At 37.0% G+C, this 12,956-nt stretch overlaps 1 protein-coding gene across 8 annotated transcripts in view; it reads right to left on the bottom strand.

The window, feature by feature from the left end:
- BRWD3 (bromodomain and WD repeat domain containing 3) overlaps positions 1-12,956 on the bottom strand; it is a 251,447-nt gene that overhangs the window by 164,228 nt on the left and 74,263 nt on the right. For all 8 annotated transcript variants that reach the window (XR_009257105.1, XM_058713528.1, XM_058713523.1 and 5 more), the window contains 3 exons: positions 11,522-11,622; positions 10,928-10,998; positions 9,593-9,693 (listed from right to left, as the gene is read on the bottom strand). Coding sequence is in view for 7 of the 8 variants with exons in the window: in XM_058713528.1 (XP_058569511.1) it covers positions 9,593-9,693; positions 10,928-10,998; positions 11,522-11,622 (273 nt within the window). In the remaining variant the exon portion in view is untranslated. The remainder of the gene's footprint in view (positions 1-9,592; positions 9,694-10,927; positions 10,999-11,521; positions 11,623-12,956) is intronic.

Consider the following 12,956-nt stretch of genomic DNA (forward strand, 5'->3'; position numbering starts at 1 on the left):
GAGACTCATTTTAGACCTGAGGACACCTTCAGATTGAAAGTGAGGGGATGGAGAACTATCTATCATGCTACTGGAAGTCAAAAGAAAGCTGGAGTAGCCATACTTATATCAGACAAACTAGACTTTAAATTAAAGGCTGTAACAAGAGATGAAGAAGGGCATTATACAATAATTACAGGGTCTATCCATCAGAAAGAGCTAACAATTATAAATGTCTATGCGCCAAATACATGAGCCCCAAAATACATAAAACAATTAACCACAATCATAAGCAACCTTATTGATAAGAATGTGTTAATTGAAGGTGACTTTAATACTCCACTTACAACAATTGATAGAACATCTAGACAGGGAACCAATAAAGAAACAAGGGCCCTGAATGATATACTGGATTAGATGGACTTGACAGATATATTTAGAACACTGCATCCCAAAGCAACAGAATATACTTTCTTCTCGAGTGCACATGGAATATTCTCCAAGATAGATCACATACTGGGTCACAAAACGGCCCTTCATAAGTATAAAAGAATTGAGATCATACCATGCACACTTTCAGACCACAGTGCTATGAAACTTGAAATCAACTACAGGAAAAAGTCCGGAAAACGTCCAAAAGCATGGAGGTTAAAGAACACTCTACTAAAGAATGAATGGGGTCAACCAGGCAATTAGAGAACTAATTAAAATATATATGGGAACACATGAAAATGAAAATACAACAATCCAAATGCTTTGGGATGCGGCAAAGGCAGTCCTGAGAGGAAAATACACTGCAATCCAGGCCTATTTCAAGAAACAAGAAAAATCCCAAATACAAAATATAACACACTTAAGGAACTAGAAGCAGAACAGAAAAAACACCCCAAACCCAGCAGAAGAGAAATAATAAAGATCAGAGTAGAAATAAACAACATACAATCTAAAAAAAAAACTGCAGAGCAGATTAATGAAAGCAAGAGTTGTTTTTTTTTTGAAAAAATAAACAAAATTGATAAACCTCTAGCCAGACTTCTCAAAAAGAAAGGGGAGATTACCCAAAGAGATGAAACCACAAGTGAAAATAGATTTATTACAACCAATCCCCCAGAAATACAAGCAATTATCAGGGAATACTATGAAGATTTATATGCCAACAAACTGGACAACCTGGAAGAAATGGACAAATTCCTAAACACCCACACGCTTCCAAAACTCAAACAGGAAGAAATAGAAAACTTGAACAGAGCCATAACCAATAAAGAAATTGATTCAGTTATCAAAAATCTCCCAACAAATAAGAATCCAGGACCAAATGGTTTCCCTAGGGAATTCTACCAGACATTTAAAGCAGAAATAATACCTATCCTTCTCAAGCTGTTCCAAAAAATAGAAAGGGAAGGAAAACTTCCAGATTCATTCTATGAAGCCAGCATTACTTTGATTCCTAAATCAGACAGAGACCCAGCAATAAAAGAGAACCACAGGCCAATATCCCTGATGAATATGGATGCACAAATTCTCAACAAGATACTAGCAAATTGGGGCGCCTGGGTGGCTCAGTCGGTTAAGCGGCCGACTTTAGCTCAGGTCATGATCTCACGGTCCGTGAGTTCGAGCCCCGCGTCGGGCTCTGTGCTGACAGCTCAGAGCCTGGAGCCCGTTTCAGATTCTGTGTCTCCCTCTCTCTCTGACCCTCCCCTGCTCATGCTCTGTCTCTCTCTGTCTCAAAAATAAATAAACGTTAAAAAAAAAATTAAAAAAAAAAAGATACTAGCAAATTGAATTAACAGCATATAAAAAGAATTATTCACCATGATCAAGTGGGATTCATTCCTGGGCTGCAGGGCTGGCTCATTATTCGCAAATCAATCAATGTGATACATCACATTAATAAAAGAAAAGATACGTACCATATGATCCTGTCAACCGATGCAGAAAAAGCATTTGACAAAATTCAGCATCATTTCTTGATAAAACCCTCAAGAAATTCGGGATAGAAGGCACATACTTGAACATCATAAAAGCCATTTATGAGAAGCCCACAGCTAATATCATCCTCAATGGAGAAAAACTAAGAGCTTCCCCCTGAGATCAGGAAAATGACAGGGATGTCCTCTCTCACCGCTGTTGTTTAACATAGTGTTGGAAGTGCTAGCATCAGCAATCAGACAACAAAAGGAAATCAAAGGCATCAAAATTGGCAATGATGATGTCAAGCTTTCACTTTTTGCAGATGACATGATATTATACATGGAAAACCCGATAGACTCCACCGAAAGTCTGCTAGAACTGATACATGAATTCAGCAAAGTCGCAGGATACACAATTAATGTACAGAAATCAGTTGCATTCTTATACACTAATAATGAAGCAACAGAAAGACAAATAAACTGATCCCATTAACACCTGCACCAAGCATCATAAAATACCTAGGAATCAACCTAACCAAAGATGTAAAAGGTCTGTATGCTGAAAACTATAGAAAGCTTTTGAAGGAAATTGAAGAAGACACAAAGAAATAGAAAAACATTCCATGCTCATGGATTGGAAGAATAAACATTGTCAAAATGTCAATACTACCCAAAGCAATCTACACATTCAATGCAATCCCAGTCAAAATTGCACCAGCATTCTCCTCGAAGCTAGAATAAGCAATCCTAAAATTTGTATGGAACCACAAAAGGCCCTGAATAGCCAAAGTAATATTGAAGAAGAAGACCAAAGCGGGAGGCATCACAATCCCAGCCTTCAGCCTCTACTACAAAGCTGTAATCAATAAGGCAGTATGGCAATTGCACAAAAACAGACACATACACCAATGGAATAGAATAGAGACTCCAGAATTGGAACCACAAAAGTATGGTCAAGTAGTCTTTGACAAAGCAGGAAGGAACATCCAATGGAAAAAACAGTCTCTTTAACAAATGGTGCTGGGAGAACTGGACAACAATATTCAGAAGAATGAATCCAGACCACTTTCTTACATCATTCACAAAAATAAAGTCAAAATGGATGAAGGACATGAATGTGAGACAGGAATCCATCAAAACCTTAGAGGAGATATCAGGAAAAAACCTCTCTGACCACAGCCGCAGCAATTTCTTACTTGACACATCTCCAAAGGCAAAGGAATTAAAACCAAAAATGAACTATTGGGACCTCATGAAGATAAAAAGCTTCTGCACTGCAAAGGAAACATTCAACAAAACTAAAACGCAACTGACGAAATGGGAAAATGTATTTGCAAATGACACATCAAAGGGCTAGTATCCAAAATCTATAAAGAACTCACCAAACTTCACACCTGAAAAACAAATAATTCTGTGAAGAAATGGGCAGAAGACATGAATAGACACTTCTCCAAAGAAGACATCCAGATGGCCAACAGGCACATGAAAAGATGCTCAACGTCACTCCTCCTCAGGGAAATACAAATCAAAACCACACTGAGATCTCACATCACGCCAGTCAGAGTGGCTAAAATGAACAATTCAGGAGACTACAGATGCTGGAGAGGATGTGGAGAAACGGGAACCCTCTTGCACTGTTGGTGGGAACACAAACTGGTGCAGCCGCTCTAGAAAACAGTGTGGAGGTTCCTCCAAAAATTAAAAATAGATCTACCCTATGACCCAGCAATAGCACTGCTAGGAATTTACCCAAGGGATACAGGAGTGCTGATGCATAGGGGCACTTGTACCCCAATGTTTATAGCAGCACTCTCAACAATAGCCAAATTATGGAAACAGCCTAAATGTCCATCAACTGATGAATGGATAAAGAAGTTGTGGTTTATATATACAATGGAATACTACTTGGCAATGAGAAAGAATGAAATATGGCCTTTTATACCAATGTGGATGGAACTGGAGAGTATTATGCTAAGTGAAATTAGTCATACAGAGAAAGACAGATACCATACATTTTCACTCATAGTTGGATCCTGAGAAACTTAATCGAAGACCAGCGGGGAGGGTAAGGGGGGGAAAGTTACAGAGAGGGAAGGAGACAAACCATAAGAGACTCTTAAATACTGAGTGCTACTGAGAGTTGATGGGGGTGGGGGACAGGAAAGTGGGTGATGGGCATTGAGGAGGGCACCTGTTGGGATGAGGACTGGGTGGTGTATGGAAACCAATTTGACAATAAATTTTATATAAAATTAAAAACAACAAAATAATAAAAAACACTACAGTGATCAAAACAGTATAGTACTGGCACAAAAATGGACGTATAGAACAATGAACAGAATGTAAAACCCAGAAATAAACCCACAAGTATATGGTGAATTAATCTTTTAAAAGCAGGAAAGTATCCAACAGGAAAAAGACAGCCTGTAAAACAAATGGAGTTGGTAAAACTGGATGGCAATATGCAAAAGAAGAAACTGTAAAAGGAAGAAACTATACCAATTTCTTACATCATACACAAAAATAAATTCAAAATGGATTAAAGACCTAAATGTGAGACCTAAAACCTTAAAAATCCTAGAGGATTACACAGCCATTAACCTCTTTGTGACATTGGCCATGGCAACCACCTTCTTGTATGTCTCCTGAAGCAAGGGAAACAAAAGCAAAATAAACTATTGGGACTCCATAAAATAAAAAGCTTCTGCACAGTGAAGGAAACCATCAACAAAACTAAAAGGCAACCTATGAAATGGGAGAAGATATTTGCAAATGACATCTCTGATAAAAGTTTAGTGTCCAAAATACATAAGGAACTTATAAAACTCAACACCCAAAAAAACAAATATTCCAGTTAATAAATGAGCACAAGGCATCAACAGACATTTTTCCAAAGAAGACATACAGATTGCCCATAGACACATGAAAAGATGTTCATCATCATTTACCATTAGGCAAATGCAAATTAAAACTACAATGAGATATCATCTCACACCTGTCCTAATGGCTAAAACCAACAACACAAGAAACGTCAAGAATTGGCAAGGATGTGGAGAAAAAGGAACACTATTACACTGTTGGTGGGGATGCAAACTGGTGCAGCTACTGTGGGGAACAATATGGAGATTCCTCATAACCTTAAAAATAGGGGCACCTGGGCGGCTCAGCCAGTTTCAGTTCAGGTCAGCTCTCAAGGTTTGTGAGTTTGAATCCCATGTCTGGCTCCATGCTGACAGCTCAGAGCCTGTTTGGGATCCTCTCTCTCCTCCTCTCCTGCTCTCTTTCTCAAAATAAATAAACTTTACAAAACTTTAAAAATAGAACTCTCCTATGATCCAATTGCACTACTGTGTAATTACCCAAAGAATACAAAAACACTCATTCAAAGGGTTACATGAACTCATGTTCATGGCAGCAGTTTTGACTATTCAGTTATAAAAAAATGAAATCTTGCTATTTGCAATTACATGAATGAAGCTAGAGAGTATAATGCTGCAACAATATGAATGGAGCTAGAGAGTATAATGCTAAGTGAAATAAGTCAGAGAAAGACAAATACCATATGATTTCACTCATCGTTGAAATTCAGTAAGCAAAAAAAAAAAAAAGCAAAGGGAAAAAAGAGAGAGAGACAAATCAAGAAACAGACTCTTACTTACACAGAACAAACAGATGGTTACCAGATGGGTTTTGGGGGGATGGGTTAAATTGGTAATGGGGATTAAGGAGTGTACTTGTGATGATCACTGGGTGATGTATGGAATTGTTGAATCACTATATTGTACAGCTGAAGTAATGTAACACTTTGTTAAGTAAGTGAAATTTAAACCTTAAAAAAAACTTAATTAAAAAATAAATAAATCTTGGGGTGCTTGGGTAGCTCAGTTGGTTAAACGTCTGACTGTTGATTTCAGCTCAGGTCATGATCTCATGGTTTGTGAGATATAAGCCCCACATAGGGCTCTGTGCTGACAGCATGAAGCTTAACTGGGATTCTCTCTCTCCCACTGTCTCTGCCCCTCCCCTACTTGTGGTCATGTGCTCTCTTTTTCTCTCAAAATAAATGGATAAACTTTTTTTTTAAAAAAAGATAAGCATTTAATAAATAACTTGTTTTGTGCATCCCTATACTAATTATTATATAATTAATTTTACTAATTTTTTCTTTTAATCTTCCTATTAGCTTTATATGTAGTTAATCCCCTACCTTTAATATATATATGCCTTTATCAGTGTCATATTTTACTTTCACATGATTTCTCATTACTAGTTAATTCCTTTTCTTTTCAGCTGAAATTCTCTTTCATATTTCTTATGAGGCTGGTTTATTGGTTTAGTTTTTGCTTGTCTGGAAAACTCTTTATCTCTCCTTTAATTCTTAATAACATTACCAGGTAGAGAATTATTGGTTAGATGTTTTTTTCCCCTTTCAGTATCTTGAATATACCACCCCACTCACTTCTGCCCGACAATGTTTTTGTTGAAAAATCAGCTTGGGGCGCCTGGGTGGCTCAGTCGGTTGAGCGTCCGACTTCAGCTCAGGTCACGATCTCGCGGTCCATGGGTTCGAGCCCCGCATCAGGCTCTGGGCTCGGAGCCTGGAGCCTGCTTCCAATTCTGTGTCTCCCTCTCTCTCTGCCCCTCCCCCATTCATGCTCTGTCTCTCTCTGTCTCAAAAATAAATAAAGGTTAAAAAAAATTTAAAAAAAAATCAGCTTATGGTCTTATGGGGGTTCCCTTTTATGCAACAAGTTGTTTTCCTCTTGCTTCTTTTACGATTCTCTTTAACTTTTAACATTTTAATTTGAATGCTTTTTCTTACTTGGAACTCTGTGGGCTTCCTGGAACTGATTGTCTGTTTCCTTCCCTAGATTAGGAAAATTTTCAGCCATTATTTCTTAAAATAAGTTTTCTACCCTTTTATCTCTGTCTGACCTTTTAGGACCCCCTACAATGCAGATTTTATTCTCATAGTCCCCTATGTCCCTTAAACTATCTTAATTTTTTTAATTTTCTTTTCCTTTCACTGTTCTCAGTTATTTCTGGTACCCTGTCTTGCAGGTCACTCATCCATTCTATTTTGTCTAGTCTGTTGTTGAACCTCTTAGCATATTTACCACTTCAGCTATTGTATTCTTCAGCTTTGTGACTTCTCTTTGTTACTTTCTTTATGGTTTAATATCTCTTTGTTGAAGTTTTCACTGTGTTCATTCATTCTTCTCCTGAGTTTGTTGAGCATATTTATGACCATTACTTTGAATTCGTCATCAGGTAGATTACTTATATCCATTTCATTAAGGGCTTTTTCTAATGTCTTCTCTTGTTCTTGCATCTGAACATATACCTTGTCTCCTCAATTTGTCTGACTCCATGTTTGTTTCTACGTATTACATAAGATAGCTACCTCTCCTCCTTTTAAAATTTTTTATTATAGTTGACACACTATTGTATATTAATTTCAGGTGTACAACATAGTGATTTGACAGGTTTATGCATTATACTATGTTCACCACAAGTGTTGCTACCATCTGTCACCATACAATACTATTACAATGATTGACTATATTCCCTATGCTGTACTTTTTACCCCCATGACTTATTCATTCCATAACTAGAAACCTGTATCTCCCACTCCCCTTCACCCATTTTGCCAATTATTTCACTTCCCTCCCCTCTGGCAATCACAAATTTTTTTCTATCTATGGGTCTCTTTCTGCTTTTTAATTTTTTAGGTTCCACATATAAATGAAATTGTATAGTATGACTTTGCATTGGAAATAAACCTTACCAATTCAACCATACCCTGGCTTTTGGTTATCTATAAGTTATCTTATCTATAAGAACAATTTGTTCTTCAGAGGTCCCAGTTGTTGAGGGTATGCCAAGACCTGTCATTGTTCCAAAGGGAGGGATCTCAGACAGTGCCTAGTTTCAGGCTAATTGTAAGCCAGATTGTCAGGCAGTATCTTTTAAGATATGCAAATCATAGTCTTTGAGTCCACAATTGTAAACACTGCTGATTTCCACACCAGTTCCAGAGGTGTCCCCTGGTAAAGTTGCAAAAACCATAGCTTTAGACGTGCGTATAATCTCCTTTCTGTGAGGTATCAGCGAGCTATGATGGGGCCAAGTGAGGGCACTAATATGGTAAATTCCTACTCATGTTCCCTGAGAGCATTTCTGCAGCCTCTGGTTGTATGACATGCCCCAGGACAAGAAAATAGGCCTTTTTCACATCAAGACTGCAGGTGAGTTTCAGTCTTCTGTTTGTACAGTACCCTGGGAATGCTAACTCCCAAACACTGTCTCTAATTGCTTGAAACTCATGGAGTACAGGGGTGCCTGGGTAGCTCACTTAAGCCTCTGACTCTTGATCTTTAGCTCAGGTCGTAATCTCACAGTTTGTGAGATCAAGCCCTGCATCAGGCTCTGTGCTGACAACATGGAGCCTGCTTGGGATTCTCTCTTTCCCTCTCTCTCTGCCCCTTCCCCACTTGTGCTTGTTCTCTTTCTCTAAATAAATACACTTTAGAAAACGAAAAAACCATGAGGTCCAAAAATGCAATACCCGCCGGGGCCACAAGAGCCAGGTGCTCAAGGGGGTATCTCCTGTGTGGGCTGCACATCCCTGCCCAAGCAGGTTTTGAATGTGGTATGGTGTGGGGTACTCAGCCTACCTGGCTGTGGTGGGATAGGCCACAGCTGCAGTGTGCATGGGCAAGGTGCTCCCATTGAAGCTAGTAGACTTAAAGACATAAAGGAGGGATTCAACAATGGCACCCATCTGCACCAGGACCAACAAGGCAGGAGAATTCAAAAATGGTACCCACCTCTATCCCAGGAGAGAGTCCCAACAGGTTCTTGCCTCTCCAGCAGATGCTTTAAGATTAGCAAATGAGTCTCCTTCACATAGGGTCTAGGTGCCTTGCAAACTGTTGCTTTTGAGCTGGGTCCCAGGGCTAGTGAATCTGTATAAGAGCCTTTAGGGGTGGATTTTTCATTCCCTATGGTTCTCCTAGAAGTAAGCCCCATTGGTTTTCAAGGCTAGATGCTTTGGGGGCTCATTTCTCCAGTGCAGGTCCCAAGGGTTGGATTGCCTGATGTGGGACACAGACACCTTGCTCCTCAAGAATAAGCTCCATATTATGAGATCAGTCCCAACTGTGGATTGCTGCCCTGGGGTGGGGCTTTTTCTAAGAACGTCTCTACCCCTCCTACCCATCTTGATGTGGGCCTTTTATCTTTTGTTGTGGAAGCACTGTTTAGCTAGATTTCAGGTCCTTTTCAGAGGGAACTGTCCCATTACAGCTGTAGTTTTGTTGTGTTCATTGGAGGAGGTGATTTCAGGATCCTTCTATGCCACCATCTTTCAATATGTCTTTTAATAAGTATGTAGATTTTAAAGTAACAAATAGCTTATACAATTAATTAAATACAGCAGGATAAAAGAAGATTTTCATAAACTATTACTATAATATGTTTTTCTTTTCCTATATAGTCAAACAGAACTCATTTTAAATACTGGGGCCATAGTAAATCCAGAATTTCACACTTATCTTCATTATTACAGAGATGTCTTACTGTACAGATTTTAGCACCTATATATTAAATTAAGGTACAAATCAGAAAAGAATAAAATCAACTTTCCACAGGTGTTACGTAAGAAAGCAACATATTTAAGTTTTTCATTTTGTTCTTACCGTATGTGATTCTAATTCAGCAATTTTCTCAGGGATCTCAGAACCCAAATAATATATTCTAATCACATGGTCAGTGCTACCTGTTGTAATGAACATACCACCTGGAGGATTAAAAAACAAACAAGCAAACATTGTACCAAGGAACTTTAAAAACCTTCCAATTGCCTTCTCAATTATATGCTCCTGATATTAGTAAGAGGGCTTCAAGAAATACGTTATCTTCTCACCATTAACAATATCTCAGAGAAAAGTAAGTATAATTCAAGAGAAATAAGGGAAGTATTTAAAGGACAACTATACATACCACTCACCCAACAAAAGTCCACCAACTATACACTAAATACAGGCCCTTGAATAATAAACATTAAAGATCAGGGCCTTGAGGAACTCATTTCTTTATATTTTATGTGAAAACATAATGCTCCAAAATTGTTTATAAAATGACCTATAGCTACAATTGTCTTTACAGGGCTATAGAGGTGGAATGTAAAAACTCAACCACTTTTGGGATGATGAATAAATTCTAGAGATGGGTGGCGGTAGTGTATCCAAAACAAAGTGAATATACTCAATGCCACAAAACCGTACACTTAAAAATGGTTATTAAAATAGTAAAGTTTAGGGGCGCCTGGGTGGCGCAGTCGGTTAAGCGTCCGGCTTCAGCCAGGTCACGATCTCGCGGTCCGTGAGTTCGAGCCCCGCGTCAGGCTCTGGGCCGATGGCTCGGAGCCTGGAGCCTGTTTCCGATTCTGTGTCTCCCTCTCTCTCTGCCCCTCCCCCGTTCATGCTCTGTCTCTCTCTGTCCCAAAAATAAATAAAAAATGTTGAAAAAAAAAATTAAAAAAAAAAAAATAGTAAAGTTTATGTTATATTTTACCACAGTAAAAGAAAAGGTGAACTAGCATAGTAATAGAAAAGCACTGTTTATATACTGCAGAAGTTTCTTCTATATGGAGCCACAGTACATTTTTTCTGAAATGTCAGGGCAGGATTTTAGTGTTGAACTGTGTGTGTGGCAGGGGTATACTTTTTACCAACTAAATTCTGAATTAGATAAAAACATATAAGCAAATAATAAAAACACTCCAAAGCTATTACATGTGTTAATTAAAAGTCCACAAACGTCCCTCTATAGTATCATATGGTTCACATTTTTTATTATGTTTATTTTGTTTTTTGTATTTTGTTTATTATGTTATATTATTATTTTATTACGTTTATTATGTTTCCATTAACAAACATACATTTTTTTCTCCACAAAATTGAAAAATATATCTTTTACAACTGGATTATTTAATATTTTGGGTACTCAAAACTTTGAATTTTTACACATACCAGAACTGAAAGATGAACAAGATATCTGAACTCCAGGTCTAGATCTCTCAGTAAATTTCACTGGGCGATCTCTAAAAGAAAAGGAAGGTATTTTTATTTTCCATCATGTTCATTTAACATGCAAGAATCTTTGCACACTGCTGGATATCTATAGATTTAACATCAATATTATAAAACACACATTTGAAGTAGTCAATAAGTTCTATTCCCATCATTCAGGTTAAAAATGCATTTAAACTTCAAATATACTTTAAGATACCAGAATTATTATCATAGCTTTGCAAAGAAATTGCCAAGTAACTTACTACCACAAAGAGAAGTTCGAAGTCTTCTTATCAGAGTAATAAATGAAACAAACACTCTGCAAAAATTTTGTGTATAAGTTAAATAGTCTCTCCAACATTGGTTTCATAAAAGTTCTATTCTAGAATCTCTAACATCTAATTGAAGTAGGTATAGATGTGTATATATACACACATCTACACACAGACTTACATACTTAAATAAATCAACTATTAAGAACGTCTCAAGATAACAAAGAAAATGAGACATGCTTGATTTTGCACAAAACTCCTAACCCAATTCTAAACTTACCTAAACTTCATTGTTTTTACATGCCATTGCCAGAAACAGATTGTTCCATCAGCACCAGTAGAAGTGAGGTATCTGGTTGTGCCTTTAGTTGATGGACAAAACTAAAAAGAAAATTCTAATTCAAATAGAAAGCTTTCATGTTCAAACTTATTTTAAACACAGCATCTTCTAAAATTAAAATCACTTTAATAGATATACCTTAAATAAATTCAATTAAGAATTTCACATTCAAGATATCAGTTATTTAAATTTCCTAGATTAATGAGTACCTTGCAAAAATTTACAATATCAAGAAATTGTAGAAAAAAGTCATCAAATTTAGGATAAAATATATTAGCTTAAAAACAATTATTTTTAGGGGTGCCTGGATGCTTCAGTCAGTAGAGCATGCAACTCTTGATCTCAGGGCGAATTCAAGCTCCATATTGAATGTAGAGATTACTTTAAAAAAATAAAATTTTAAAAAATAAATAAATAATTATTTTAAAATTACTGAACATCACAGTTTAAGATTATTTCATTACTTTTAATGGAGAAAAATATTACAAGGTGATTACTAGTAAGCCATTATAAGTGTACTAAATATATACTTATATAGCAAAAAATTATGGAATTTTTATAGCTCATATGAATATGGCATCAGAAATCAATCTAAAATCAATGATTAGGAAGTTATATCTAAATATTTTGGTCTTATCATTTTATTTTAAACTCCAACTGCAATAATGTATGATATAAATGTTGTCCTTTTAAAATTTAAATCATTTTCATTTTTTTTAATAGAAAATGTATAATAGGTCAAATATCTGTATCATTGTGGACAAAATAGATTAAAAAATATACTTAAGTTGCCAATTTAAAGGACGACTACTACCCTAGATGAACCATGGATGGCCTTATCATGAAGGATTCTCAGGCTCTGACTCTCAGTATTTTACACATCCTCAGAAGAGAATCAGATAAGGGAAGAGCCACTGGGCTCCTGATGCCTGAGATGCAGAAAAAAGTTGGAAATCAAACCAGGGCCTCTGCATGCCATGAGTTTTAAAAATCCCAAATACAGGGGCGCCTGGGTGGTTCAGTCGGTTAAGTGTCCGACTTCAGCTCAGGTCACGATCTCACGGTCCGTGAGTTCAAGCCCCGCGTCGGGCTCTGGGCTGATGATGGCTCAGAGCCTGGAGCCTGCTTCTGATTCTGTGTCTCCCTCTCTCTCTGACCCTCCCCCATTCATACTCTGTCTCTCTCTGTCTCAAAAATAAATAAACGTTAAAAATTTTTTTAAAAAAATCCCAAATACAGATAAATCAACACCACTAAGATGAATATTAAGGATCTGAATAAATTTTGACTCAAATCTAAAGAAAATGATCATTATAGATATTAGAATTCATTTATCTAGTTTTCTTGACAGGAAACAGAACTTCTACCAAGACTA

This window comes from Neofelis nebulosa, chromosome X (assembly GCF_028018385.1).
Source record: "Neofelis nebulosa isolate mNeoNeb1 chromosome X, mNeoNeb1.pri, whole genome shotgun sequence".
Lineage (NCBI taxonomy): Eukaryota > Metazoa > Chordata > Mammalia > Carnivora > Felidae > Neofelis > Neofelis nebulosa.